At 52.5% G+C, this 24,510-nt stretch overlaps 1 protein-coding gene across 4 annotated transcripts in view; it reads left to right on the top strand.

Moving 5' to 3' along the window:
* Positions 1–24,510, top strand: part of MAN1C1 (mannosidase alpha class 1C member 1) — a 169,547-nt gene that overhangs the window by 110,708 nt on the left and 34,329 nt on the right. For all 4 annotated transcript variants that reach the window (XR_008504305.2, XR_010124997.1, XM_054499791.2 and 1 more), the window contains 2 exons: positions 18,650–18,765; positions 21,239–21,319. Coding sequence is in view for 2 of the 4 variants with exons in the window: in XM_054499791.2 (XP_054355766.1) it covers positions 18,650–18,765; positions 21,239–21,319 (197 nt within the window). In the remaining 2 variants the exon portion in view is untranslated. The remainder of the gene's footprint in view (positions 1–18,649; positions 18,766–21,238; positions 21,320–24,510) is intronic.

Genomic DNA, 24,510 nt, shown 5'->3' with positions numbered 1-24,510 from the left:
AGAGGCTGGGGGTGAGCATTCTCTACCCCCATCCTGAAGCTATGGCAGAGGAAGCCCACAGCAAAAGGACATGGAGTGCCCAGGGTATTCTGTGTGAAAGTCGTTGAGGCCAGAGACAGTTCTTCACATCCTGTGTCACTCAGGCCTTCCCCACCCTGTCCCCCTGCGGGGTCTCAGCCCCAGTCCTGGGCAGGGAGTGTGGGATGCCTAGGAGCGGGATACAGGCTGAGCCTCAGCCACCCTCACAGGAATCCATCCTGGGCCCCTGGCCCTGGCCAGACAAGCTGGCAGATTGCCCAGCCACATCCAAAGGCAATGCGTGCTCTGAGCACAGAGCCTGGCCGAGGACACCAGAGAGCAGGAGAGCGTGGGGGCCGTGCAGACACATGACAAGGCTTTGATAACACAGTCTACCTGCCATGTCTGAAAAATCAGGCGTGCGTCTTCCTGGCAGGGAATGCAGTTTCCTGTTAATGAGTTGTGAGAGGTTGGAACAAGTTATCAGAGAGAGGCTGGGTGGACTGCTTCCCAGGGCAGCTGCCAGGAGATGGAAGCCAGGCCCCAGACTCCTCCCTTCGGGCAGCTCAGCTATTTGGGGAGCATCTCTCAAAGGGCTGAACTAAAGCCTGGAGTGAGAGTCCCCAGTCTAGGCCAGGACCTGCTGGTGGATCTTGAGCCCCTGCTGGGAGCTTCTCCAGGCCTTAGCTGCTGCACTCCCCTGCCTCAGCAGGGACTGGCCAGAGTCTCCTCCCCTCTGCAACCTCGGGCTCTCAGAGGGACCAAAGCCAATAACCCTGTGACAAACAGATCTCTGTGGTTCCTCGCTGCTTGCAAAGCACTCACACTTGTCATCTTATTAGGCACTCACAACAATCTGTGTGAGAGAAACAGGCTCAGGGAGGTGAAGTGCCCAAGGTCATTCTGCCTGGTGGGTCTGTTTAGGGTAATGCTGGCTGCTGTGACAGATAAACCCAAAGACTTCAGTGGTTGGAGACAACAGACATTTCTTTCTTGCTCATGTAAAGTCATATTGACGGTGGGGAGAGCTCTGTTCCCTCTGATGACTCAGGCACTCAGGGTGATGGAGGTGCCATCATCTTCAGGTTGTAACCCCCAAGGTTGCCTCAGCCTTGGAATATCCATGAATGGTTTATATGGGCCAGGCCTCAACGTGGTGTATGGAGCCTTTGCCCACACCCCATTGGGTCCTGCGGCTCCACCTAGATGGAGAAAGGCTGGGAAACGCAGTTCCTGCTTGGGGGGCTGTTTCCCTTCAATGGCTCTGTCTAAGGAAGGGAAACAGGAGCAGAATCGTTGCTGGCACAGTAGAGGATATTACCCTCAAACAAAGGCTGGGGACCCCTAGTGAGAATTTGGTCACCTAGGAGTCAACAAGTGCCCAGTGTGGTCTGAGACCTGGAAGAAGACTCGCTGTTGTGTGGCTCTGACCCCAGAAGAGTTCCGGATCTCCAAATGCTGTTCCAGCCTTCTCGGCAGCCTCTTGCCCCTTCGTTAGCTTCTAATGTACATGGTTTGCTCATGGCCCAGCCCTGAGACACCCCTTTGTGGCTCCTCATGGCCCTCAACATAGAGACCAAACCCCTTGGCCTGCATTTGAAGTCTTTCCCAGGATGGCTCCAGCTGACTGGCCACATTGCTCCCCTTATTCCCTCCCGCCAAACCCATGCTCCTCCCTGACCAGCTTCCTACCTCAGGGCCTTTGCACATGCTGTGCTCGCTGCCTGGAATGTCCCCCCTGCTGCTCTCCACCCTGTGGGTTCCTGCTCATCCTTCCCGATCCATCACAGGTCCACGAGGCTTCCTGAGCAGAGTTAGCCACTCGGCCAGCATTTATTGAGAGCTTACTGTGTACCAGGCACTGCAATAAAAGCTTTCCAGGAATTAACTCATTGATCTCCCAAGCCTACAAGGCAAGCATCCCATTTTCTTTTTTTTTTTTTTTTTTTTTGATGGTGTCTCGCTCTGTCACCCAGGCTAGAGTGCAATGATGTAATCTAGGTCTGTCACCCAGGCTGGAGTGCAATGGCGTGATCTCGGCTCACTGCAACCTCTGCCTCCCGGGTTCAAGCGATTCTCCTGCCTCAGCCTCCCGAGTAGCTGGGACTACAGGCGCCCGCCACCACGCCCAGCTAATTTTTATATTTTTAATAGAGACAGGGTGTCACCATGTTGGCCAGGATGGTCTCGATCTCTTGACCTCATGATCTGCCCACCTCGGTCTCCCAAAGTGTTGGGATTAGAGGCGTGAGCCACCGTGCCTGGCCAGGCGTCCCATTTTCTAGATGAGGAACCCAGGTCTGTGAGGAGTGTGTGTGAGGTCACACAGCTGCAGAGTGGCAAAGTCAAATTCCAAACCCAGGTCCCTGTGGCTCACAGCCAGGCCTTAACAGCTGCATAAACTTCCACCTATTCTTAGCACCTGTCACAAGGCTTCATAATCATTCATTTACTTGCTGTTTTGCTGGGAAATTGCTTACTGTCTTTCTGAGACAGCAGCTGCAGCCTCCGTAAGGACAGAGGTCAGGCCTGATCCATCCTAGAATCTTCCTCACCACTGTCCCCACCACCACCAAGGCCAAGGTCTGGGTGGTGATTTCCTCTCAAATAAATCCCTTACCCTCTGAGAACCAGAAAGAGAAATTCCTCAGGTTATGGTCTGTCATAATCCCTTCCCTGCTTCCCTGTCAGTTTTTGACAGTTACCCTGAAACCGTTTGAAAATGATCTCAGAGGCAGAGACTGGCCTTCTCCACGCATGATTAAGTACGATGGCTTTTTAATGATTTGAGCTGTGCCTTCTGTGGATTGACAAAAATGGATTACCATATATTTCTGAAAGCCACACTGCCAAAATCAGATTTTTTTTTTTTTTTTAGTTTTTTTAGCCATCCTTAAAAATCTTAGCTGAGAATGAAAAATACTAGGGGCTTTAATTGTTCAGTCACATGAGGGTGGTGCCTCCTGAGTTCCGAGAACTGCTCTCGCCGGGAAAGCCTTGAGACGCTCCTGGGGTTCGATCTTTAGGAAATTGAACTGTGTGTTTTCTCTGAAGCAGAGAGCTGTCTCCTGGGCTGTGGCACGTTTGCTGCGTTTGTGAATTGTTTGGGCACTGAGGTCTGAAACAGAGGCAGTTCTTGCCCCGGAAGCATGCTCAGGGCTGTCACGACTGGATGAGGCCTGGCTTGGCTGTGGGTGGGTGGACAGGGCAAGCGGGGAGGGGGCTCTCCCTGTGTGGGCATTTCCTCCTCCTTTTCACTCTCCTGCCAGACTCTGTGCGTGGACTCCTGCACCCTTCACCTGATTCAAGCCACCCACATCTGCGACAGGGTTATTGCTGGTCCCTTGGACAGATGCAGACTCGCCGCTGGCTCAGAGAGGTTAAGTCACTTGGCTGTGGTCACAGGCTGGTAAGCCACAGAGCCAAGGCACATGGTTTGACCAGAAGCCTGTGCTTCCCCCACAATCGCTGCTGCCTTTAAAAAATCAAATGAGGCCAGGCCTGGTGGCTCATGCCTGCAATCCCAGCACTTTGGGAGGCCGAGGTGGAAAGACTGCCTGAGCCCAGGAGTTTGAGACCAGCCTGGGCAACATGGTAAAACCCTGTCTGTACAAAAAAATTAGCCAGCCATGATAGCATGCTCATATAGTCCAGCCACTTGGGAGGCTGAGGTGGGAGGATCACCTGAGCCCGGGGAGGTCAAGGCTGCAGTGAGCTGTGATCGTGCCACTGCACTCCAGCTTGGGCAACAGTGAGACCCTGTCTCAAAAAATAACAATAATAATCATCATCGTCATCATCGTCATCATCATCATCATCATCAAATGAGAGGCAACTCATAGGTATCCTCTGTAGTCCATTTACATTTAAGGAAAACAAACAAACTTCATTGTGTATCCACTAGCACCAGTGGCTTCAGTCATCTACATTATCTGCATTTCACAGAGGAGGATGTTGAAGCTCATGGGATAAGGTAGCTGACCAGAAGTCACACAGCTAGTAATAGGCCAATTATGATTTTATTCTAAGTCTACCTGATTCCAAAGTTTCTGCCCTACTTTGTCCTTTGTAGGAATCTGTCTCAGGCCCCTGCCTCCCTCTCTAACACAGGTAGGTCTGGCAAGGGGAAGCCTGAGTGGCTTCTGTGAGGTTCTGGAAGGGGCCTGTGGACCAGAGAAAAGGGAGGCCCTTGGTCTATAGGAGTGTGGGCTGGTCTCCTCTTTACTGATGCTGGGAGTAAACCAGGTGGATTCGTCGTGGCCTGATGGAGAGAGGACCACCTGTCTGGCCTGTGGTCATGCGTGCTCTGGGCTCCTGCTCTGTTCTATGTCGGGTTAATTTACTATATATTTACTCCAAACCTACCATGCATCTGGCATCACACTAGGCTCTTTGATGGTTCCAAAGATGCATCTGGCAGGATCTCTTCCTTCCAGGGCTACCATCTGTCAGAGAAAAAGACCAACTCAGACCCTCCTATGAGTGAGCCTGGGCCAGGGGATCAGTGGTGGAGCCCAGAATGGTGTAGGTAAGAAGAGCCATCCCTCGAGGGCATCTGGGGAGGCTCCTGCAGAGGGTGCCCAGGCTCCTAGGGAGAGGCGGCAGCTCTCTGCAAGGTAGTGCCTGCTGCAGGGGGGCCTTGCTCCAGCCCAGAGGTGGGAGATAGGGTCAGGCTGAGCCACAGGCCCTCAGGAAGTAGCCTGCGGTCTCAGAGCCAAGAGTACTTGCCTGGGACCTTCTTGGACCCTCCAAACCAGCCCCAGTCTCCCAAGTTGTGCAGGAATGGAATGGCACAGCAGTGAAGGGCAGAGCAACCAAGGCAGATGGCCAGAGTTGAGTCCTGGCTCCCTGTTCATCAGCCCTGGGAGGTTTAGATGATTCTCTAAGCCTCAGTTTCCCCATCTGTAAAACAGGGGCAGGAATTGCACCCTCCTCCTCAGGTGTTGTGAGACTTAAAAGAGGTGCTGCCTGTGGTGCGCTCAGCAACATGGTGTCGGCCTCCACGCAGGTTTGCGTCTGTGGCATCCGGCATTTTGCATGATCTCTAGCCCTCAGGATGGTTTGCAAGGTGGAGGTCTTGCTCCCACTGTTTAGGATGAGGAAACTGAGGCAGCTAGTAAGTGGTGGATCCAAGTGTGGGTTTCCAGGACTCTCAACCCATTCTGCTGGCCCACTGCCTGCAGCTAAGCCATCCCAGCACTACAAAGACCCTCCCTGGGGCTCAGCTCCCTACCAGGCTCTCCTGGCACTGCCTCTGCTATCTCTTATGTTTTGCAGGGGTGAATGGGACCTCTTTGATTTCCTTTCTTTTCCCCTTTCCAATAATCATCATTCATCTTATTATCAGAGCCATGCATCTGCGCCTCTTGGCTGTGGTCCACAGGCCATGTTTGCCATGATCAATGCATAGCTCTGTGTGACCACAATGTATACCCAAGACAGCACTGCAACCCTGTGCCCGTGGGCCTGGGAGGCTCTGGCACTGTCAAAGACAGCTGGAGGCTCCCCCAGGAGCTGAGGTGAGGCACCTGGCTCACATGCCCCGTGGTCTTGTTGAATTCTTCTTGTTCCTGGACTGGTAAACAGCTACCCCCACAGCTGGGGAGCATCTCCAGCTGCCTTCACAGGGTCTCAAAGCACAGACCCAGGTGCTCCTGCCCCGATCCTCCTCATCCGTAAGTGCCTAGAGGACAATTCACCAAACCAAGATGTGTAGCTCTGGAGTCCCGTTGGGCCCAGCCACTCATCATACAGCAGCCAGTCAGATCCAGTTCCTAAGCCATCCAGACCCCCTTTCCTGAAGCCCCAGGGCCATGTGTGATCTGGCCCCCACCCCCTCATTGCCCACTACTTTCCCCCTTTCCCGCTGCACACAACCTTCACCTCGGGATTTTCAATGTGCTGTGCGTTCTGCCTGCCGTGCCCTTGGCCCCTTTCTCCTGGGCCTCCTTCAAGCCTCTGCCCGAATGCTGCCCATCTCCTGGCTGTGCTCCGCCCCCACACCTAAATGGAGCTCCTCCTTAGCCACTCTGTTTTTCTGCATCACATGCGTTACATTTAGGTGTGTCTCTGTGGGTCCTTCCCCTCACTTCACTAGGCTCCAGTGCCAGGCACACCCCGAGCACCCAAAAAATACATTTGGGATGAATGAATGAATGAATCTTGAACAAGTGACTTAATTCCTCTAAGCCTCAATCTTCATCTGTAAGAGAGGGACAATGAGTTTTTATTTTGTTTATTTATTTATTTATTTATTTATTTTTATTTTTTGAGACGGAGTCTTGCTTTGTCGCCCAGGCTGGAGTGCAGTGGTGTGATCTTGGCTCACTGCAAGCTCCACCTCCCGGGTTCACGCCATTCTCCTGCCTCTGCCTGCTGAGTAGCTGGGACTATAGGCGCCCGCCACCACGCCCGGCTAATTTTTTATATTTTTAGTAGAGACAGGGTTTCACTGTGTTAGCCAGGATGGTCTTGATCTCCTGACCTCGTGATCTGCCCACCTTGGCCTCTCAAGGTGCTGGGATTACAGGTGAGAGCCACTGCGCCCAGCTGAGTTTTTATTTTTTTAATTTTTAGTGTATTTTAATTAATTTATTTATTTTTGAGACAGTCTCTCTCTGTTGCCCAGGCTGGAGTGCAGTAGCACAATCACGGCTCACTGCAACCTCCGCCTCCTGGGTTCAAGTGATTCTCATGCCACACCCTCCCAAGTAGCTAGGACTACAGGCATGCACCACCACGCCCAGCTAACTTTTGTATTTTTAGTAGAGATGAGGTTTTACCACGTTGGCCAGGCTGGTCTCGAACTCCTGGCCTCAAGTGATCCACCCACCTCAGCCTCTCAAAGTGCTGGGATTACTGGCATGAGCCACTGCGCCTGGATGTGAAACAAACAGCACAGTGCCAGGCACAAAAGGATTGTTCTTAACTTCTGTTAAGGAAGGGTTGGCTGGCATTTACAATTCCACATTCCACAAGAAGCTTTTGTGGGGGTATCTACCCTGGGCCAGGATCTCAGAGCCTCATGGAGTCAGTGTCTGGCTCCCAGCACCTCACACCACAGAGGAATTGCCTCTGGCCAGGGCACTGGCTGTCTAAGTGGCCTCCTCACATACAGGCAGTGCAGGGAGGGTGTCCGATCCTTCACTCCACAGACCCCGAAGGCACCTTGACCCTGTGGGGTCTGTGTAGGCTTAAATTATCCAGGCTTAGATCTAGCCATGAAGACACTCCCTGCCTGGAATGGACTTGAGAAAAGGACATTACTATAATAGAATATTGTAGTAATTCTATACTAGTAATTCTAAACTTCTATTACTATAATAGAAGTTGAGAAACAATGCCTTTGATAAAAATGTTCGGAGAACAAAAACCTCAGGTCCACGTGGGAGAGTCAGGGATGTCTTCACGGAGGAAGAAACATTTTACTAGAAGTTAAAGTAGACATTGGATTGAGACGTGTGGGGACATTGTGGGTTAGAAGAGGGCATGCCAGGTAGAGGAAACAGCTTGAAGAAAGGGCTGGAGGCTGGAGAGAGTGGGCCACATGGAAGCAGTAGTTTACCTAGAATGTGGAACACATGAAAATACGATTAAGACATAGGCTGCCAGTTGCGGTGGCTCACGCCTGTTATCCCAGCACTTTGGGAGATCGAGACAGGTGGATCACTTGAGGCCAGGAGTTTGAGACAAGCCTGGCCAACATGGCGAATCCCCGCCTCTGCCAAAAATACAAAAATTAGCCGGGCATGCTGACGCATGCCTGTAATCCCGGCTACTCGGGAGGCTGAGGCAACGAGAATCACTTAAACCCAGGAGGTGGAGATTGCAGTGAGCAGAGATCGCACCACTGCACTCCATCCTGGGTGACAGAACGAGACTGTGTCTCAAAATGTGTATGTATGTATGTATGTGTGTGTATATATATATGTGTGTGTTTATCTATATATGTGTGTGTGTATATGTGTGTGTATATGTGTGTGTGTATGTGTGTGTATATATGTGTGTGTATGTATATGTGTGTATATATATGTGTGTATGTACATGTGTGTATATATATGTATATATATGACATAGGACTGTAAGAGCATTGTATCAGTCATCTATTTCCATAATAGGGTTGTATTATAACAAAGTATTCCACAGTGAAAGGCAGACCACAGTGTTTTTTGTGACTGCAGATAGACTGGAATTTGGTTTATCTAGGCTGCATCTAGCTAGGTCCAAGTCTGCTCTGCACATATCTCATCCTTCCTGGACCAGTGGCCATTTGAGGTTCATTCTTCTCACGGTGAAGGGTGGGAGCCTAACGGAGCAAGCCCAGCCATGCAAGCATGTTTCAGGTCATGTCCTCTAATCCCTGTGGCAAGTCTCATGGCCAAACCTAAGATCAAGGGCAGAGTTTAATTCCCCACCCACCATGAAGCCAAAGCAAGTTACATGGAAAAGCACAAGGTTAATGGGATAGGGATATTTACTCCTCCCAAGGAGGGAGAGGGAAGGAGTGAAGATTTGTTGAACAACCATCTAATTTCCCCAGGCAAGTAGAGGCCAGAGTGTGAAGGGTCTCTGTGTCTGCTGTCAGGAGGTGACCAGAGCAGTAGCTGGACTTTGATGTCTGGTGGGATGAGCGGCAAAGGGCTTTGATTTTTGCCCTTCTCCCCGTTGAGGCAAAAAGAGTACTGCAGTCCTATTGGGTAGTTCAAACGCCCCAGTCCCTGCCCGGCGCAGTCCTGCCTTCCCCACGGCTCACACTTTCTGCTTGCCTGGCACAAAGGCAGTTCCTTCTCTGCTGCGCCAAGCATCTGCCAGGGCTCATAGCTTTGCCAAGCCTGAGGGTGACTTTCTCTGCTGGAACTGAACCTTGTGATAACAGCCCCATGCATTGAGTACCTACTGGTATGCTGGGTGTGTCATATTCTCTTGTAGTGAGTGCCTGCTGAGTGCTGGACAGTGTATGGGGGTTCTTTATATGTATTCTTCCAAACTCATCACCATACCACCCTAAAAGGGAGACCTCATTGTCCCATTTTACTTTGTTTAATTTTTGTTTTTGTAGCAGGGTCTTGCTCTGTCTCCCAGGCTGGAGTGCAGTGGCGCCATCACAGCTCACTGCAGCCTCTACCTCCTGGGCTCAAGCAATCTTCCTACCTCAGCCTCCCAAGTAGCTGGGACCACAGGCACATGCCCTGTGTCTGGCAAATTTTTGCATTTTTTGTAGAGACAGGGTTTTGCCATGTTGCCCAAGCAGGTCTTGAACTCCCGGGCTCAAGCGATCCACCTACCTAAGCCTCCCAAAGTGTTGTGATTACATGCGTGAGCCACTGCATCCCGGCTCATTAGCCCATTTCACTGAGGGTGCAAGAGGTCAAGTCAGTTGTCCAAGCTCACACAGCAAGGATGGATGAGGCTGAGATCAGAACCGGGTCTGTTTGGCTCCAAAGCCCATGCTCTCTTCCCTATCCAGGCCTCGCAGGAAACATAAAGGTCACGTGGTCTGGAAGGTGGCTTCTGGTCACAGCTCTGCCCTGAGTTTTGTGACTTTGGAGATATCACTCCAGAATTCTGGGCTTCAGTTTTGAGATGAAAGCAGTTCAGAGCTTGCTCTACAGCACGGTCAGAGGGATTTTCTAAACACAGGTTTCCAGATCAGAGAGCACCCTCAGCTCTTATTTAAAAACAAACATTAACATTTTACAAACATACCCTGTTTTCCAATGAAGAGCTGTGTCCCGCGGACTGCTTCAGTGAACTGTGTCCAGCCACTTGTCACAGGGAACCTCCTCCAGCCATTGGCTGTGGTAATCATTCTCCAGCCAGCTGTGGCAGCAGAGCGTGGCATCTGCTCAGGAAGGGTGGAGGAAGCCATTAGTTCCACCAGGGCCCTGACGTCTGTGGCTGCCCATTTCATCCCCCCGACAGGGATTTCCTTGGTAGCTGGCCACTACTGTGTGTGCTGTGTCTTCTCCGAGTCCCAGGGGCCTGGTAAAGTGTTGGAGACCCCCAAGAAAGAGCTGTTGGCGTTTCCAATCGCCATTCATTCATTCATTCATTCAACAACCACTCGTTTCTGCCTTCTCTGTGCTTAGCCTGAGGATGGATGCTGGGGCCACTGAGAAATGTTAGACCCAGCCACTGCACCCTGGGATTCACAGGCACCTACGCAGAGACATACAATATAGTGCACACAGTGCTGGGACAAAGTCACGTGCAGCAGAGTGGGTGAGCATCAAAGGGCATGGTCAGTTCTGCTTGGTGGCTCAGGAATGTCTTGGGAAAAGGCTGAATGTATGAGCCAAGGCCAGAAAGATGAGTAGGTGTTTACCAAGCCAACTCTGCAAAGGAAGGCATCCCAGGCAGAGGGACCCATATCAGCAGGCACTCCAGGGAGTCTGAGGAGCTGCTGGTGGTCTGATGTGGGTCAAGCATCACATGCAAAGAGAGCAGGACAAAAGGTGAGGCTGGAGAGCTTGCCATGGCTGGGACCACGGGCTCTGCACACTGTGTCCAGGAGTTTGAACTTGGAGAACAAAGGCAGGGGTGAGGTTGAGGGCTGTTAAACAGGGCGGTGATGTGATCATTATGTGCTCATCTTTCATGTATCAGCCTCCAGTAAGAGCATTCTGTTGGGTTCCAGGAAGAATTCCTAAAAAATATCTTTCCTTCCAGAGGCTTCAAGAAACCTTTGCCTGGAAATATTCAGCCTCAGAGCACAGTGCTATGTGACCCAGGAAATAGCCATCATGGGAAAATTCAAGGAAAATATTACTGCTCAAGGAAAAAAAATTAAAACACGACACACGAAAAACAGACCAGATAGAAATGGAGAGGACCCAGTCCGTAAATGGGTTTTATGCAGCCAGAAGACCTCATCATACTAGACAATCTGGTTTTAAACAATAAACTTTGGGTAATGGGGATGTCACTTTAATTAATCTTCCTAAAAAACCCATGTGGCAAAAACATTCCAGTTGCTATTGCTACATTGCAAATTACTCCAAAACTTGGGGGCTTAAAACAATTATTTTATTATCCTCACAGATTGAGTGGGTCAGTAATTCAGAAAGGGCACAACAGGGGACAGCTTGTCTCTGTGCAGTCATGTATAGGCCCTCAGCTGGGAAGGCTTGAAGGCTGAGGCTGACTGGACAGCTGGGTGCTAGTATTATCTGGAAGCTTTTTGAGTCATGCTTTGCAATTGATGCTGGTTGTTGGCTAGAACCTCAGATGGGACTGTCAGTCAGAAAACTGACACATGGCTCTCTACGTGTTTTCTTCTTGAGAGCTAGCTATCTTGGGCTTCCTTACAATATGGTGGCTGGTTCCAAGATCCAGCATTCTGAGAGGCAGGAGGTGGAAGCTGCCAGTTTCTTAAGGTCTGGGCCTTAAGGTCAAGCCAGGCACAGTGGCTCACACCTGTAATCCCAGTGCTTTGGGAGACCGATGGGAGGATCGCTTGAGGCCAGGAGTTCAAGACCAGCCTGGACAGCATAGTGAGACCCCCATCTCTACAAAACAATTTTAGAAGTTATCCAGGCATGGTGGTGTACTCCTGTTGTCCCTGCTTCTCGGGAGGATGGCTTGAGCCCTGGAGTTCAAGGATGCAGTAAGCTATGATCACACCACTGCACTCCAACCTGGATGACAGAGCAAGAGACCCTGTCTCAAAAAAATAAAGAAAATAGCACCTCATCCTTTCTGCTTCATTCCGTTGGTCCAGATGATCACAATGGTCTGCCCAGGTTCAAGGGGAGGAGCAATGGGAGGTGTGTCAGTGTCACAAGAAAAGCTTTGTTCTTCTTGTGGGATAAGATAGACCACAGCAGCCGCCTTTGAAAAGATGGTCTGCCACACAGCCACGTGGGTTTCTGTGGATGCTGAGAAAAACATGTGTGTTGTTTCTTTACAGATTAAGAAAAGTCTCTGTGCATTGTCTCATTAAATTAAATGCAGCCATTTAATTTATGTGGCTCTGGGGATATTGTGGGAATAGGCTATGCCTTGGGTGATTTTTTTTCTTCCAAATATTCTTCCTGGAGTTTGTGTTGCCAGCCTGACCATTTCTCTTTGCTAATATGATATCACATAAAAACCTCATCATCATTAATATGGCAGAGTCAGCAGGGTGGGATACAGACCGTGGTCCAGGGAGGCAGGCTGGTTCCTGGCTCAGCAGCTCCTGGGGAGGAGGTTCTGGGAGCTGGAGGTTCGTTTCCTTGTAGAGACTGACACGCTCTTCACAGAAAGCTTTGTGCAGGGAGAGGCTTTGGGCACATGTTGTCACTCTGGGCAGCCTGGTGGGAGGGTCTTTGTCTAGTGGTGGCAGCCCCTGGAGTAGACACTTAACCCTGCTCTGGACGTAGTCACCACAGACGCCCATGCTGTGGACTCGTTTTGTTCAGCCCAACCCCTTACCTTTAATGCTCCCTAGGGTCAGACTGTAGCCAGGCACTGGGAGTTGTGAATGCGCCACAGTCCCCCTTGAAGCCCTCCCCATCCAGTGGGAGGGGGCCTTTCATTCCTAAATACTTACGGGCCCCTGTGGGGGCTGGAAAGTGTTCTGGGCAGTGGAAGGTGGCGGTGAACCAAGTTCTCCCCCTAGGAGCCAACCCCTCAGGAGAAGATGGAGTGGCTGGGAGAGCAGATCTGTGCGTGATGCCCCTGGTGATGAAGGCTGGGGAAAACCAGAGAGGACGAGGGGACAGCGAGTGGCAGGAACAGTTTCAGCAGAGTAGCCCACAGCTACCAGGGCCTAGGCGAGGAGCAGGTTTAGAGGCCGAAGTGGAGGCTGAAGGGACAGCATGCAGCCAAAGTGGAGGAGGAGAGGCAGTGAGGGAGCCAGGGCAGGTCACAGGGCCCCGGGGACGGGAAGGACTAAGGCTTTCAGTTCTCAGTCACATGGGAGCCATGGGGGGTTTCGAGCAGGAGTGGCATGATATGACGTGAATTTTTGTTGTTGTTGTTGTTGTCGTTGTCGTTGTTGTTGAGACGGAGTCTCGCTCTGTTGCCCACGCTGGAGTGCAGTGGCGCTATCTCAGCTCACTGCAAGCTCCGCCTCCCGAGTTCACACCATTCTCCTGCCTCAGCCTCCCAAGCAGCTGGGACTATAGGCGCCCACCACGCCCAGCTAATTTTTTGTATTTTTAGTAGAGACGGGGTTTCACCGTGTTAGCCAGGATCGTCTTGATCTCCTGACCTCGTGATCCACCCGCCTCGGCCTCCCAAAGTGCTGGGATTACAGGCGTGAACCACTGTGCCTGGCTGATGGATTTTAAGATTTGAAATCACTAAGAGAATGAAGGAGGACAGAAAGGAAGCCCAAAGGCAGAGCCCCAGGGCACCCCAGTCTTCAGAGGTCAGGAGATGGGGAGGAACCAGCACAGGAGACTGGGAAGAAGCTATCCCAGGGTAGAAGGAGAAGCAAGAGGAAGAATGGCGGCCTGAAGGCCAAGATCCAGTATCCGTGACACCAGGAGACCATCCTGGCTCCTGCCCTCCTGCCGTCCCACTGTGGGGAGGACACAGATGCAGACTACAGTCCCCACTATTATAAAGTGACAGGGACAGGGAAACGCATGAGTCCGTTAGCATGAGATGAGAATGGGGGGAGGTGGAGGTGCACAGTGTAGGGGCCTAGAATGTGGACACTGGAGCTTGGGGAAGACCCTCTCACAGAAGAAGGGCTCTAAGCCGGACATCAGAGGGTGAGATTGCATGCATGGCTTTGTGGGCAATGAGCCATTTGAGGTGGGCCCTAGATTTCCACAAGAGAAGGTGGGATGGGGAAAGGCAGTTCCTGGCAGAGTCTGTAGAAGAGTCATAAAAGTAGCAGTATGTGAGGAGGGAATGGCAAGTGGCCCATTTGGGTTGGGGGGTTCTGACCTTTGGGATGCTTGGAGACAAAGCTGGAAGGTTGGTGGGGAGGGGTATGAGAGAGGCAGTGGGGACCCTTGACCTCAAGGGGCTCACAGTCTAGTTAGGGAGGCAAAGCCCCACAGTGCAGGGAGGTAGTGGTGGGTGCCCAAGAAAGTGCTGTGGGCACTCTCAGGGCAAGAAGAGGTTAGCTAGTGGAACCAGGTCAGGCTGCCCCTGGGAGGTAGACCTTAAAGAACATGTTGGTGTTGAACATGGCAAGATGCACGAGAAGATTTCTTGGCAGAGAAGACCACACTTGCCAAGGTATGGAAGCAGGAGCTTGCACCCCTTCCTACATGGGTACTGAGGAACCATTGGCAGTTCCTGAGCTTGGGGAGAGACCCAAGTTGGATCTGGCTTCAGAGTGATTAAGCGGTAAAGGGAAGGGGTCTTGGAGATAGGAGGACCCTTTTGGAGGCAACTACACAACCAGATCAGGTAGTGATGGCCTTGGCAGCAGATACAGATGGGACCTGTGGGGCGGTTTTCCTTTAAGTTGGGCCAAGGGTTTTTGCAAGCTGCCATCTCACACTCACGTTGCCCTGCAGGGTGAGGGAGAGGGCCAGGAATGTAGTTGCACCCCAAGGCCTCACCGACCCAACAAGATTTTTGTGGAGGGGCTGCCCAGTGCCAGTGGGGGCAAGGAGGGCCACATGTATTCACTGTCATGCCAGCCCTTGTTCATCAACCTACCCCATTTAACCCTCCCAGCAGCCTTATGAGGCAGGTCCTAGTGTCACCACCATTTTGCAGATGAGGGAAACGAGGCACAAAGAGGTGGAATGGCTTGCCCTACTGCACAGCTAGGGTGTAAGAGGCCAGGATTTGAACATCTCCCTGACACCAAAGCCAGCCTCTTAGCTATGTGTGAGGTTGCCTTGCAAAGGCTTTATTCAGTAGCCAAAGGTCCGAACCTTCCCAAAGGAAAGGATCAAGAGAGTCTCCCTGACCTCGTTGCCCTTCCTCACTCCCTGGCCAGGCTGCTATTTCAAGGTGAACTGAGGGACCCCAGAACTGATGAACAATCAGTTCAATGAACTGATTTATCAAGTACTTAGTCTGTGCCAAGCATATAGAATGTATTTATCAGATGTATCTAGCCCAGGTGTGTGTATGATATATTTATCCTGGCTCAGGAACCTGCAGTGGCTCCCCAGTGCCCTGGTCCAGTGGTCTTAACCTCATTTTACAGATGAGAACTTTGATGCTTAGAGGAGATGTGTTGCTGGCTCATAGCGGGATTTGAACGCGGGGCTGCTGATTCCTGGGCTTGTATTATTTCTAAGACACCTCACTGCCTTCTGCACTGGCAGGAAGGGGTGAACCCCATGGCTTCAGAACTGGAACAGGAAAGTGGACCAACATGGAGCCCACCCCAGCCACAGCCCTAGAGAAGCGTCCAAGCTGGTTCTTTGTGTATAAATCATGGTCTGTTTACTGAACAGGGAGTGTGTCTTTCCTTCTGGGGAGCTGCCCCAGGGTGGCTGCAGGTGCAAATAGGGTTGAATTCAGGATAGGGCCTTCTCTCCTGCCCAGCCTGACCGCTGGGTAACCTCTGGCCTGGAATGAAAGGCTTTCCAGTAAGTGCCTTGCTGGACTGCAGCTCAGCCATGTGCCAGGTGGGAATGGGGGAGGGAGACCAACCAAGAGAAGGATTCAGGAGCCTGAGAACAGGGGCAGGAACTTGCCAACAAATCTCTTAGCAAGCTGCTTTGTCAGCTGGCCGCATAGAGCGTCCCCAGGGACGTCACGGGGCAGAGCTGGTCACGAGGAGCCCTGGCTGCCCTCCCAGCCTGATCTAGAGGAAGAAGGGCGCATGGGGTGAAAACACCAGGGAGCCCAAGGCAGGATTCAGAAATCAGACACTGTGGCTGCCTCTCCCCTGGCCTTGAAGGACATACGGCCTGGGCCTCTCTTGATCCATAGCTGATCAGAGTGGGTGCAGTGGGGTGAGCAATCAGATCTGCAACTGTTTTTACAGAGAACTGAGCAGCCCTGCAATGCCTGATGCGTGGAAAACACATTCCACTTGGCCTGGGACTGGGCCAGTCCCCCCTTAGTCTAATCTTCAGTGTGTCCCATCCCCTCTCTGAGGTCTTTATCTATGACAATGAAGGGGTAGGGGCAGCAGGATCCCCCAAATTCTTCCAGGCCCTCCAAACGTCTGGTTTGAGGTCCTGTGATAGACCAGGAAGGGGCCCGAGCTACAGCCAGGAGTATGGACACCAGGCCTGTACCCTGTGTGCTGGGCACAACCTGCCTTGCTCAGTCTGCCTGGGCTCCTTAGTGCCTCCCTGCTTGAGCACCTCGAGAGGGTGAATACGGGCCAGGAACTCTGTTCAGCCCTGCCACCTACAGGGGAAGCAGCTGGGATGAACCGGCAAAGGATCAAGTCTGTTTGGCTTTGGGATGTGTTTTCCTACCACTCCTTAAGCATGGGAGGGGCTGACATTCTGGAAATTCACTTCAGCCCAAACAGGGAAGCCATCCTAGGACGCAGTGCTGGGTCCCCCCAGCTTTCTCCTCCCTCCTTGGCGAACTCCCTTCTGGTAATAGATTCTCCAACCTCCAGCCCATCCCAGGACACAGGGCTGGGTGCCTCCAGCCCTCTGCTCCCTCCTTGGCGGGCCCTCCCTTCTGGTAATAGATTCTTTGACCTCCAGCCTCATCTTCCTCCTAACTTCTCCCTCCCTCTCACGCTCACTTCCGTTCTTTTGCCAGGCCATGTCCTTTTTCAGACCTTGCCCAGCCCAGCCTAGAGAGGTGGTTAAGTGTGTGAATTTCAGAAGGATTCTCTGCCTTCAGTCAACACAAGTGAGCAGTTAGGAAGCACTCATTAAGGAGATTAGAGGCTAACTCTGAATTCAGGAGGTGCCGCAAAGCACACGCTGCAGACTTAAGTGGGCTCAACAGGCTCCAGAGTTTCCACTGTGGAAGGTGGAGCCTGTGACTCTCAATGTTTTCAGCCTCTGCAGGGAGGACACTGAAGGAACAATTACTCCTCTTAGGGTTACACTCTGGTCCCTAAAGGAAACTGCTGTTGACTGCAATGACTCCATAGTTGTAAGGAGTTGATGGGAGGCGCCACCTCTTTCAGGAAGCCTTTCAGATAGTAGCAGGCATGTCTCTTTCTCCCTCCCATCCACCTTCACAGTTTTCTGCAAAAGGCTCTGGTTGTGCCAGAGGGTGTCTTCCTCATTACTCTTCTGTCTGGTTCATGGGATGGAAAACTATCATTTTGCACTTATCTCAGCCTTTACTCCCAGGACAGGTGCCTGATGCCCAGTGGTAGGGGCCAGGCCTTGTAGCTGGTTCATGCACTAGAATGAGAATGACCACAAATTTTTGCTTTGTGTATTTGTTTGGTTTCTTTGCCCAAATTTTCTTTTCTTTTTTTTTTTTTAATGGAAATAAGTTTCTGGTTATAAAAAAGTAACCCATGAGCTGAAGAAATCAAAAAGCACCTGTAATCCCGGCACTCAGAGGTAGTCAGTGGGTCATTCCATCCAGACTTAGTTCTGTACACTTATGCTTTGATGTACAATAAGAATTATACTGTTTTTTTTTTCTTATTTGCAATTTATTTAAAAAAAAAAAAAAGAAAAAGATCCCGTGGATGTCTCCCCAGGTAAATAGGCACAGGTCGACCTCACCTGCGTGGATGACTGCTTGGTATCCTAGTTTATATTTGAGCCATAGTTCACCCTCTATTAGCTACAACTAATCTTGAAGAGACAGAGGATTGGCACGGTTGATTTTTGGGCCAGGTGAGGTGGCTCACGCCTGTAATTCTAGCACTGTGGGAGACCAAAGCGGGCAGATCACTTGAGGCCAGGCATTCGAGACCAGCCTTGGCCAACATGGTAAAACCCTGTCTCTACCAAAAATACAAAAATTAGCTGAGTGTGGTAGAGTGCATCTGTAATCCCAGCTACTTGGGAGGCTGAGGCACGAGAATCACTTGAACCCAGGAGGTGAAGGTTGCAGTGAGCCGAGATAGCACCATTATACTCCAGTCTCAGCAACAGAACAAGATTCTGTCTCCAAAAATAAAGATTTTTGTATGCCAGGCTGGGTGAGGTGGCTCACAGCTCACGCCTGTAATCCAGCACTTTGGGAGGCCTAAGTGGGTGGATCACTTGAGGCCAGGAGTTCAAGAGCAGCCTGGCCAACTGGTGAAACCCCATCTCTACTAAAAATACAAAAATTAGCTGGGCATGGTGGTGGGCACCTGTGGTCCCAGCTACTTGGGAGGCTGAGGTGGGAGAATCGCTTGAACCTGGGAGGCAGAGGTTGGAGTGAGCCGAGATCGCGCCATTACACTCCAGACTGGGTGACAGAGTAAGACCCTGTCTCAAAAACAAACAAAGATTTTTGTATGCCAAAGCAGAGAAAAGTGAGTGGCTGACTGGCACTGATAGTTGACCCGCTGACCAACAGAAGAGTGGACCGAGGTCTGGGAAGTGGCTCAGCCTGGGCCCTCTGTCTCTCTGGCCGCTGTTTGCTGCCCTGAGGAGGAAGCAGCCCATGGGGGGGACTCTGGGTCTCAGCCTCACCTTTGATGGTGGCACTGGAGTCCCCCTGGATGGTGCCTGAGGCCAGCCTTTGCCACCAAGCCTGAGCTGGCATTGGAAGGTCCCTGAGAACGGTGGCTTGTCCAGTTGGGGAAAAGAGAAGGATGGCCCTGGGTCACAGCCTCAATGCTCTGTGCCTGCAGGAGGCCTCAGCGGAGCAACAGTCATTGACTCCCTCGACACCCTCTACCTCATGGAGCTGAAGGAGGAGTTCCAGGAGGCCAAGGCCTGGGTGGAAGAGAGCTTCCACCTGAACGTGGTGAGTCAGAGGCCCTCGGCCGGGGAGGGGGGTGGGGGTCAGAAGAGGCCCAACAGCCAACTTCACCCTGTCATCTCTGAGACCCAGAGATGTTGAGGGTCTCACCCAAGGCTGCACAGCCCAGCAGTCTTGGAACCGGAGCTGCCGTGCACTCTGTGCTGAGTCCCTCCCTTAAGACAGCCTTGAGGTGGGGGCATCCTCCCCAGTCTAGCATCCTCCCTGGAGAGGGGACACAGCCACGACCATCCATCCCCTCCCTGCAAGGTCAGTCATTGCTCATCTGGGGCACATTGCTCCCACCCTGGACGGCCCCCCAGGGCTGGATCTATCACACACAGCAGCTGCAGCAAGTGGAGAATGGCTTTGTGGAGGGGGGATGTGGCTCATCTGCTCGGAGCTGCTCCAGCCTTGAGCCCGCCCTGCACTGGCCTGTTGAGATGGCTGGGTGGGGTGGGCGTGGAGTGGGTGGTACATATCCCTTTGCAGACCCATGACCAGGCCTGGGACCTCTTGGTCTCCAGCCTTGCAGGCACACTTGGTCAGGGACCAGAGCATTTCAGAGGGGATGGTCATGTGTCTGGATGGCACAACAGCCTTGAACACCAGACCCCATCGTGTTGATCTCTCAGCCCAGACCAAAGCAAGGCATGCATCCTGGAGGGGAGCTCCCCACTGAGAGAGGCTATTTACATGGACCTGGGGAGTAAGCAATGGAGACCGGGAAGGGAGGAGGGGCCGCATCCAAGCACACACCAGGCTCCATGTGGGCTCCAGGAGTGCCAGGTCGTGCTGCAGACAGGTCTGGGGCTGGCTTCTGCAGCTCCTGGCAGCAGCGAGGACCCTGCCTCCTTAAGAGACAGTTTGCCAGCACAGAGCAGGGTGGAGAGAGAGTCTGGGAGAGCCTGGGAACGTAACAATTTGGGAGAGCTTCCCTGGAGACAGAGGCCTCTGGAGTCCTGGCTGCCCTGCGTCTCTTGGAAAAGTCATTGACCCTCCCTGAGCCTTAGATTCCTCAACTATACAATGAGAATGATGACAACAGCAACGATATTAATAATGCCTAACTCAGGCTTATCATGAGGATTAAATACAGTGGAGAGTTGTGACTGCATTTTATAACACTATGAAGTCTGATACTGATGTAAAGTGAGGTCACCCTTGTCATTGTTAGGATGATTTTGAGGCTTGTTGACATTTCTGGTTGTTTGTGTGAGGCCAAGGAAGCTGAGAATCCCCCCATTACCCCTCTTTGGGTTGGATAAAGGTGGAGGAAGGAGAAGGAAGGAGTGTCCCCATAGGCCTGCCTTGTCCTCTGTGTAGACAGTGGCTCTTTGGGATACAGAACGGGCTCAGGCAGCCACCCACAGTGCCTTAGGAGCTGGGGGACACTCAGGCAGGTGGGGCAGGTGAGGAAATGTCCCTGGAAGGAAGCAAGGTGGGGTCACTCGATCTCGAACCTTGACTTTCTCATCTGAGAAATGGGAATGATGACCCTCGCCACACTCTGACCTCACCGAGCCCTGGGAGGCTGAAGGGGAGCGGTTTTGCAGGTGCTCTGTGGATGGAAGAGCTCCCCCAGGTTAACAGATGAGCACTGCTGTTCTCAGTAATAAAGACGGTGGTGTGCAAAGCATGCTGAGGGAACCCTCTGGGGCAAGGAGGGTGACAACAGGCATGTCCGGCTGTGGGCAGGCCTCTCTCTGCAGTGCCCCTGTGTCCCGTGTTCACCCTGCATGGGAGGGGTTGGCAGTCCCCTTCTGCAGCTGAGGAAATGGGGCAGGGAAAGGCTGCACATCTTTCCTGAAGTGCCAAAGCCAGGTCAGTGGCTCAGGTGGGATTTACCCCAGATCTGGTCCTGGCATGATGCTCCAGCACCCCTGATTTGCAATCCCAACTTAGGAAAGAAAATAGAAATGATTAAGGCAAGTGTGGGCATGCCCTGTGCGCTCCGAGCTCAGGGCCCAAGAAACTGCTGCTCACTGAATACGCAGCTGCCTGGCCCCCTCCTTCTTAGCCCCAGCCTTTCCCTGTCTGCCCCACAGCTTCCTCAGAGAATCAGGGAAGGACCTCACTGTCTTCCTGCTAAGCCTTGGGGTCTCCTCCAGGAAGGCGAAGTAGCCTGGCCAGAGTGGGATTTGCCTCGCCTCAGTCTAAGCTCCAGCCAGCAGCTCTCCCGGCAGGTTCTGGCGCTCCTTGGAGCACAGCCAGGCATCGCTTTGCTGCCATCGCCTCGGCAAGGGCTGGGGAAGGAAGCCAAGCCCAGCATTTATTTGGAATGCTGGAAATTGCAGGAGCTCTGCCAGGCAGGTGCAGATTCCTCTTGACTTTTGTTATGAAAACCACCATCACCTTGCTTGGCTTACCAGAGCCGGGCACAGGTATGGGAGGAATATCAGTGGCCAGGGTGACCTGTCTTAAGGGCCTGCATCTTACAAGTGTCCCCACTGTCCCCCTCCTTCTTTCTGTCCTGCAGAGTGGAGAAGCATCCTTGTTTGAGGTGAACATCCGCTACATCGGGGGACTCCTCTCAGCCTTCTACCTGACAGGAGAAGAGGTGGGTTGGCCTTTCACTACCCCTGGACTGTCCAGACTGGAAAGGGCTTTGGAGAACATCCAGTCCTTCCCCCTCATGCCACCCACGGGAAAAGGGACTTAAGGGGGCAGGGATGGGCCTGGGGCCACCCAAGTCCACCCCTGAGGGCCTGTTTTCCGTCCGACCATCCCTCCGCTCCCTGTTTAATCAGTCATTGCTCATCATGGGCATGTTGCTCCCACCCCAGACGGCCCCCCAGGGCTGAATCTATCACACAAAGCAGCGGCAGCAAGAGGGGAATGGCTCTTCCTCCTTTACTCTCTGCTCCCTCCATTCTGCTGCCCAGGTGAGCCCAACTGGCTCCCACAGGTGCTTGTATGTTCTCTGAGAGCAGCAGCTGGGTCCACACATCATCCGCTCAGATCCCACTCAGCATCCAGCAGACACCTGGGCTGCTTTTCACAAGTGTTGGTTCTCAGGACTGATAAAGCCAAAACCAAGACCCCCAGGCCTTGTCCTCCACAGCCACCCCTTGCCCTCCCCTCCTGGGCCAACCACCAGCCAGACACCTGCTCCAGGTCTCACGGGGGCAGCAGGTGAGGTGGGGCAGCCACTGCTGTATCTGCCAGTGCCAGGCCTTGCCCCCAGGTGAGCTGTGTTGGCTTCCACGAGGAGGGCTGGGAAGTGCACGCTACAGGAAGGCAGAGCTGGTGCGGTCAGGAAACCTGGCCCTCACTCCACACCACCCTCACCTACTCATGGCCTTAGCAAGCTCCTTGTCCCACCCTGGGCCTCACCTCCTTCCCCAGCATGGATGGTTCTGATACACCTTCACTCAAAGAACTCTTAGGACATGGGATAGGAAGGAAAGGGTGGGGCCCCAAGGCTGATGGCTCCAAAGCCCATCTTCTCCTCCCTGTGAAGGAATTTTGAAAACCACAGAGCTCTTAGAAATGGGAGGCTTCTTCATCCCCGCTCCCGAGCTCCGGTAAAAGCACAGCCCAGATATCTGGTGGCGAGGTTGGCTGAGTCCCCAAAACGTCAGTCATTGGTCAGTTCTGTTCCCCATTACTCAGATTGGCTGCTGTGAGGCTGGACACCCCCCTGCTCTGACCACCCAGAGACAAATAATGATGCCCGCCCCCGCCACCCAAGGAGCTATGGAGGTGAGGCGGGCAAGCCACAGGATAATCCCTCTTCACCTCCACCGCTGCTGTCTGGAAAGTCATTTCCGCTTCCCTTCATCTGTGAAGGTGCCAGGGGCTGAAGTCAAGGGTTTTGAAGCAACAGGCGGGCGCCTTATCTCTCCAATTGCTCCAGGCCTCTCTCCATCGAGCATAATCTCCTCAGCAGAGATTAGCCCTTGTACCAATTTGTCCCCAAATAATTGTAGATGGAAGCCCTCAGCTTTGAGCCACCCGGAGCCTGAATTTCATTTGAAAACTCCAGGACAGGAAAATGACAGAAGGAGCAGAAAAAGCATCTGTGTTCTTCAGGGCATGTGCCCAGCCTCCCAGCTTGGCCGTGGTCAGTGGAGATGGCCTGCAGGAACGAAGAGGGGAGGACACAGCTCAGGGCTCTCGGGGCGGTTTGGGGGTGAGCAATTCAGGAAAGAGTTGGTGGCTGTTGAGACACATTGCTTCTTCCTTCCCTCTCTTTCATCCATCTTTCCTCCCTTCTGTCCATCTTTCCTTCTGTCCTCCCGTCCATCTTTCCTTCCGTTCTTCCTTCCTTCTGTCCATCTTTCCTCCCTTCCCTCTCCTGTTTCCATTCATCTTTCCTTCCTTCCATCCATCTTTCCTTCCATCCTTCCTTCCCTTCGTTCATCTTTCCTTCTGTCTTGTCTTCCTTCCATTCGTCTTTCCTTCCATCCTTCCTTCCGTCCTTCTCCTTCCATCCATCTTTTCTTCTGTCCTTTTCACCTTCCATCCATCTTTCCATCGTTCTCCTTCCATGCGTCTTCCCTGCATTCTTCTTCCCTTCCTCCCTTCCCTCTTCACGGGCATCTGTGGTTCTGAGAACTTGCTTTGAGGCCTCAACTTCCTAGAAGGCACCAGCAACCCAGCTTTCCAGAATATAGACCAGATAGTGGAGTGTGGACAGGAGCACCTGTGACTTGAGAAACAGCTCAAAAGACTCAAGGAGAGGCCAACGTGGCCAGAACCCCTGGGCAGGCAGGCAGGCTCCTGTGTCAGTCAGTGCAGCTCCTGCCCTCTGGTCACACCTTCCTGATCTGTCCCCCAAGCACCTCCCTGAGCCAGATGCCATGCTGCGTACCTCGTATACTTTCTCACTGGAGCCTCGGATGGCCCCATCAGGTGCATGTTATCACCGATTTGCATATGAGGAAACTGAGACTTAGAAGCAGTAACTGGCTCCAGGTCGCACAGTGTCTGAGAGCTGTGTTGGGCCTGACTCCTGACCCTGTGGCCTTTGTGCTATGGGCCTGGGTCACAGCTTGGCGTGGCGTCACTGCTTGTCACCAGGGCTCAGCCACACCAGACTGAGTCCTCTCTCTTCCCTTAGTCCTTGAGCTCCCACGCAGTGGGTGCCTGTTGAGTAGGTCTTTCCATTCTTAAAATTTCCCACAAAGGTTTGTGGAATGAAGGGTGAAGGAGACCCCACACTTTTCTTGGGCTGAGGCCTTTCTTTGCTTCAGATGAAGCTTCAGAGGGAGACCCCCTGCTGGGTAGGCCAGTCCTACCGAGAGCCAGTGCCCATGGGAGTAACTCGCATAACCACAGCTGCAAACGTGAGGTTGGCATGGCACTTCACAGTTTAGAAAGTACATTCGTTTCTCTACATCCTCTCATTTGATTTCCACAAAGACCCCTGCAGCAGCCGGGCTTGTGCCACCATTGTGTTGTGCGGATGAGGACACCAAGGTGCAGCGAGGTTTCCTCCCACCGTCCCCGCTCCTCCACCTGGCTATTTTTTGTGTTTTTGGTAGAGACGGGGTTTCACCATGTTGGCCAGGATGGTCTCGAACTCCTGACCTCAGGTGATCCACCTGCCTCGGCCTCCCAAAGTGCTGGGATTACAGGCATGAGCCACTGTGCCTGGCCCACAGCATCGTTTCAATAGCTGCATGGTATTTCGTTGCACGGAGCCATTATCTAACCACTTTCCTATTGTTTGATATTTAGAACACTTCCAGTTTTTCCCACTATTCTAAGGGGCGCACCACAGCCACACAGCTGTGAAGTGGAAGG

Source organism: Pongo pygmaeus, chromosome 1 (genome assembly GCF_028885625.2).
Source record: "Pongo pygmaeus isolate AG05252 chromosome 1, NHGRI_mPonPyg2-v2.0_pri, whole genome shotgun sequence".
In the NCBI taxonomy this organism is placed as follows: Eukaryota; Metazoa; Chordata; class Mammalia; order Primates; family Hominidae; genus Pongo; species Pongo pygmaeus.
This window is presented reverse-complemented; position numbering and strand designations above follow the sequence as displayed.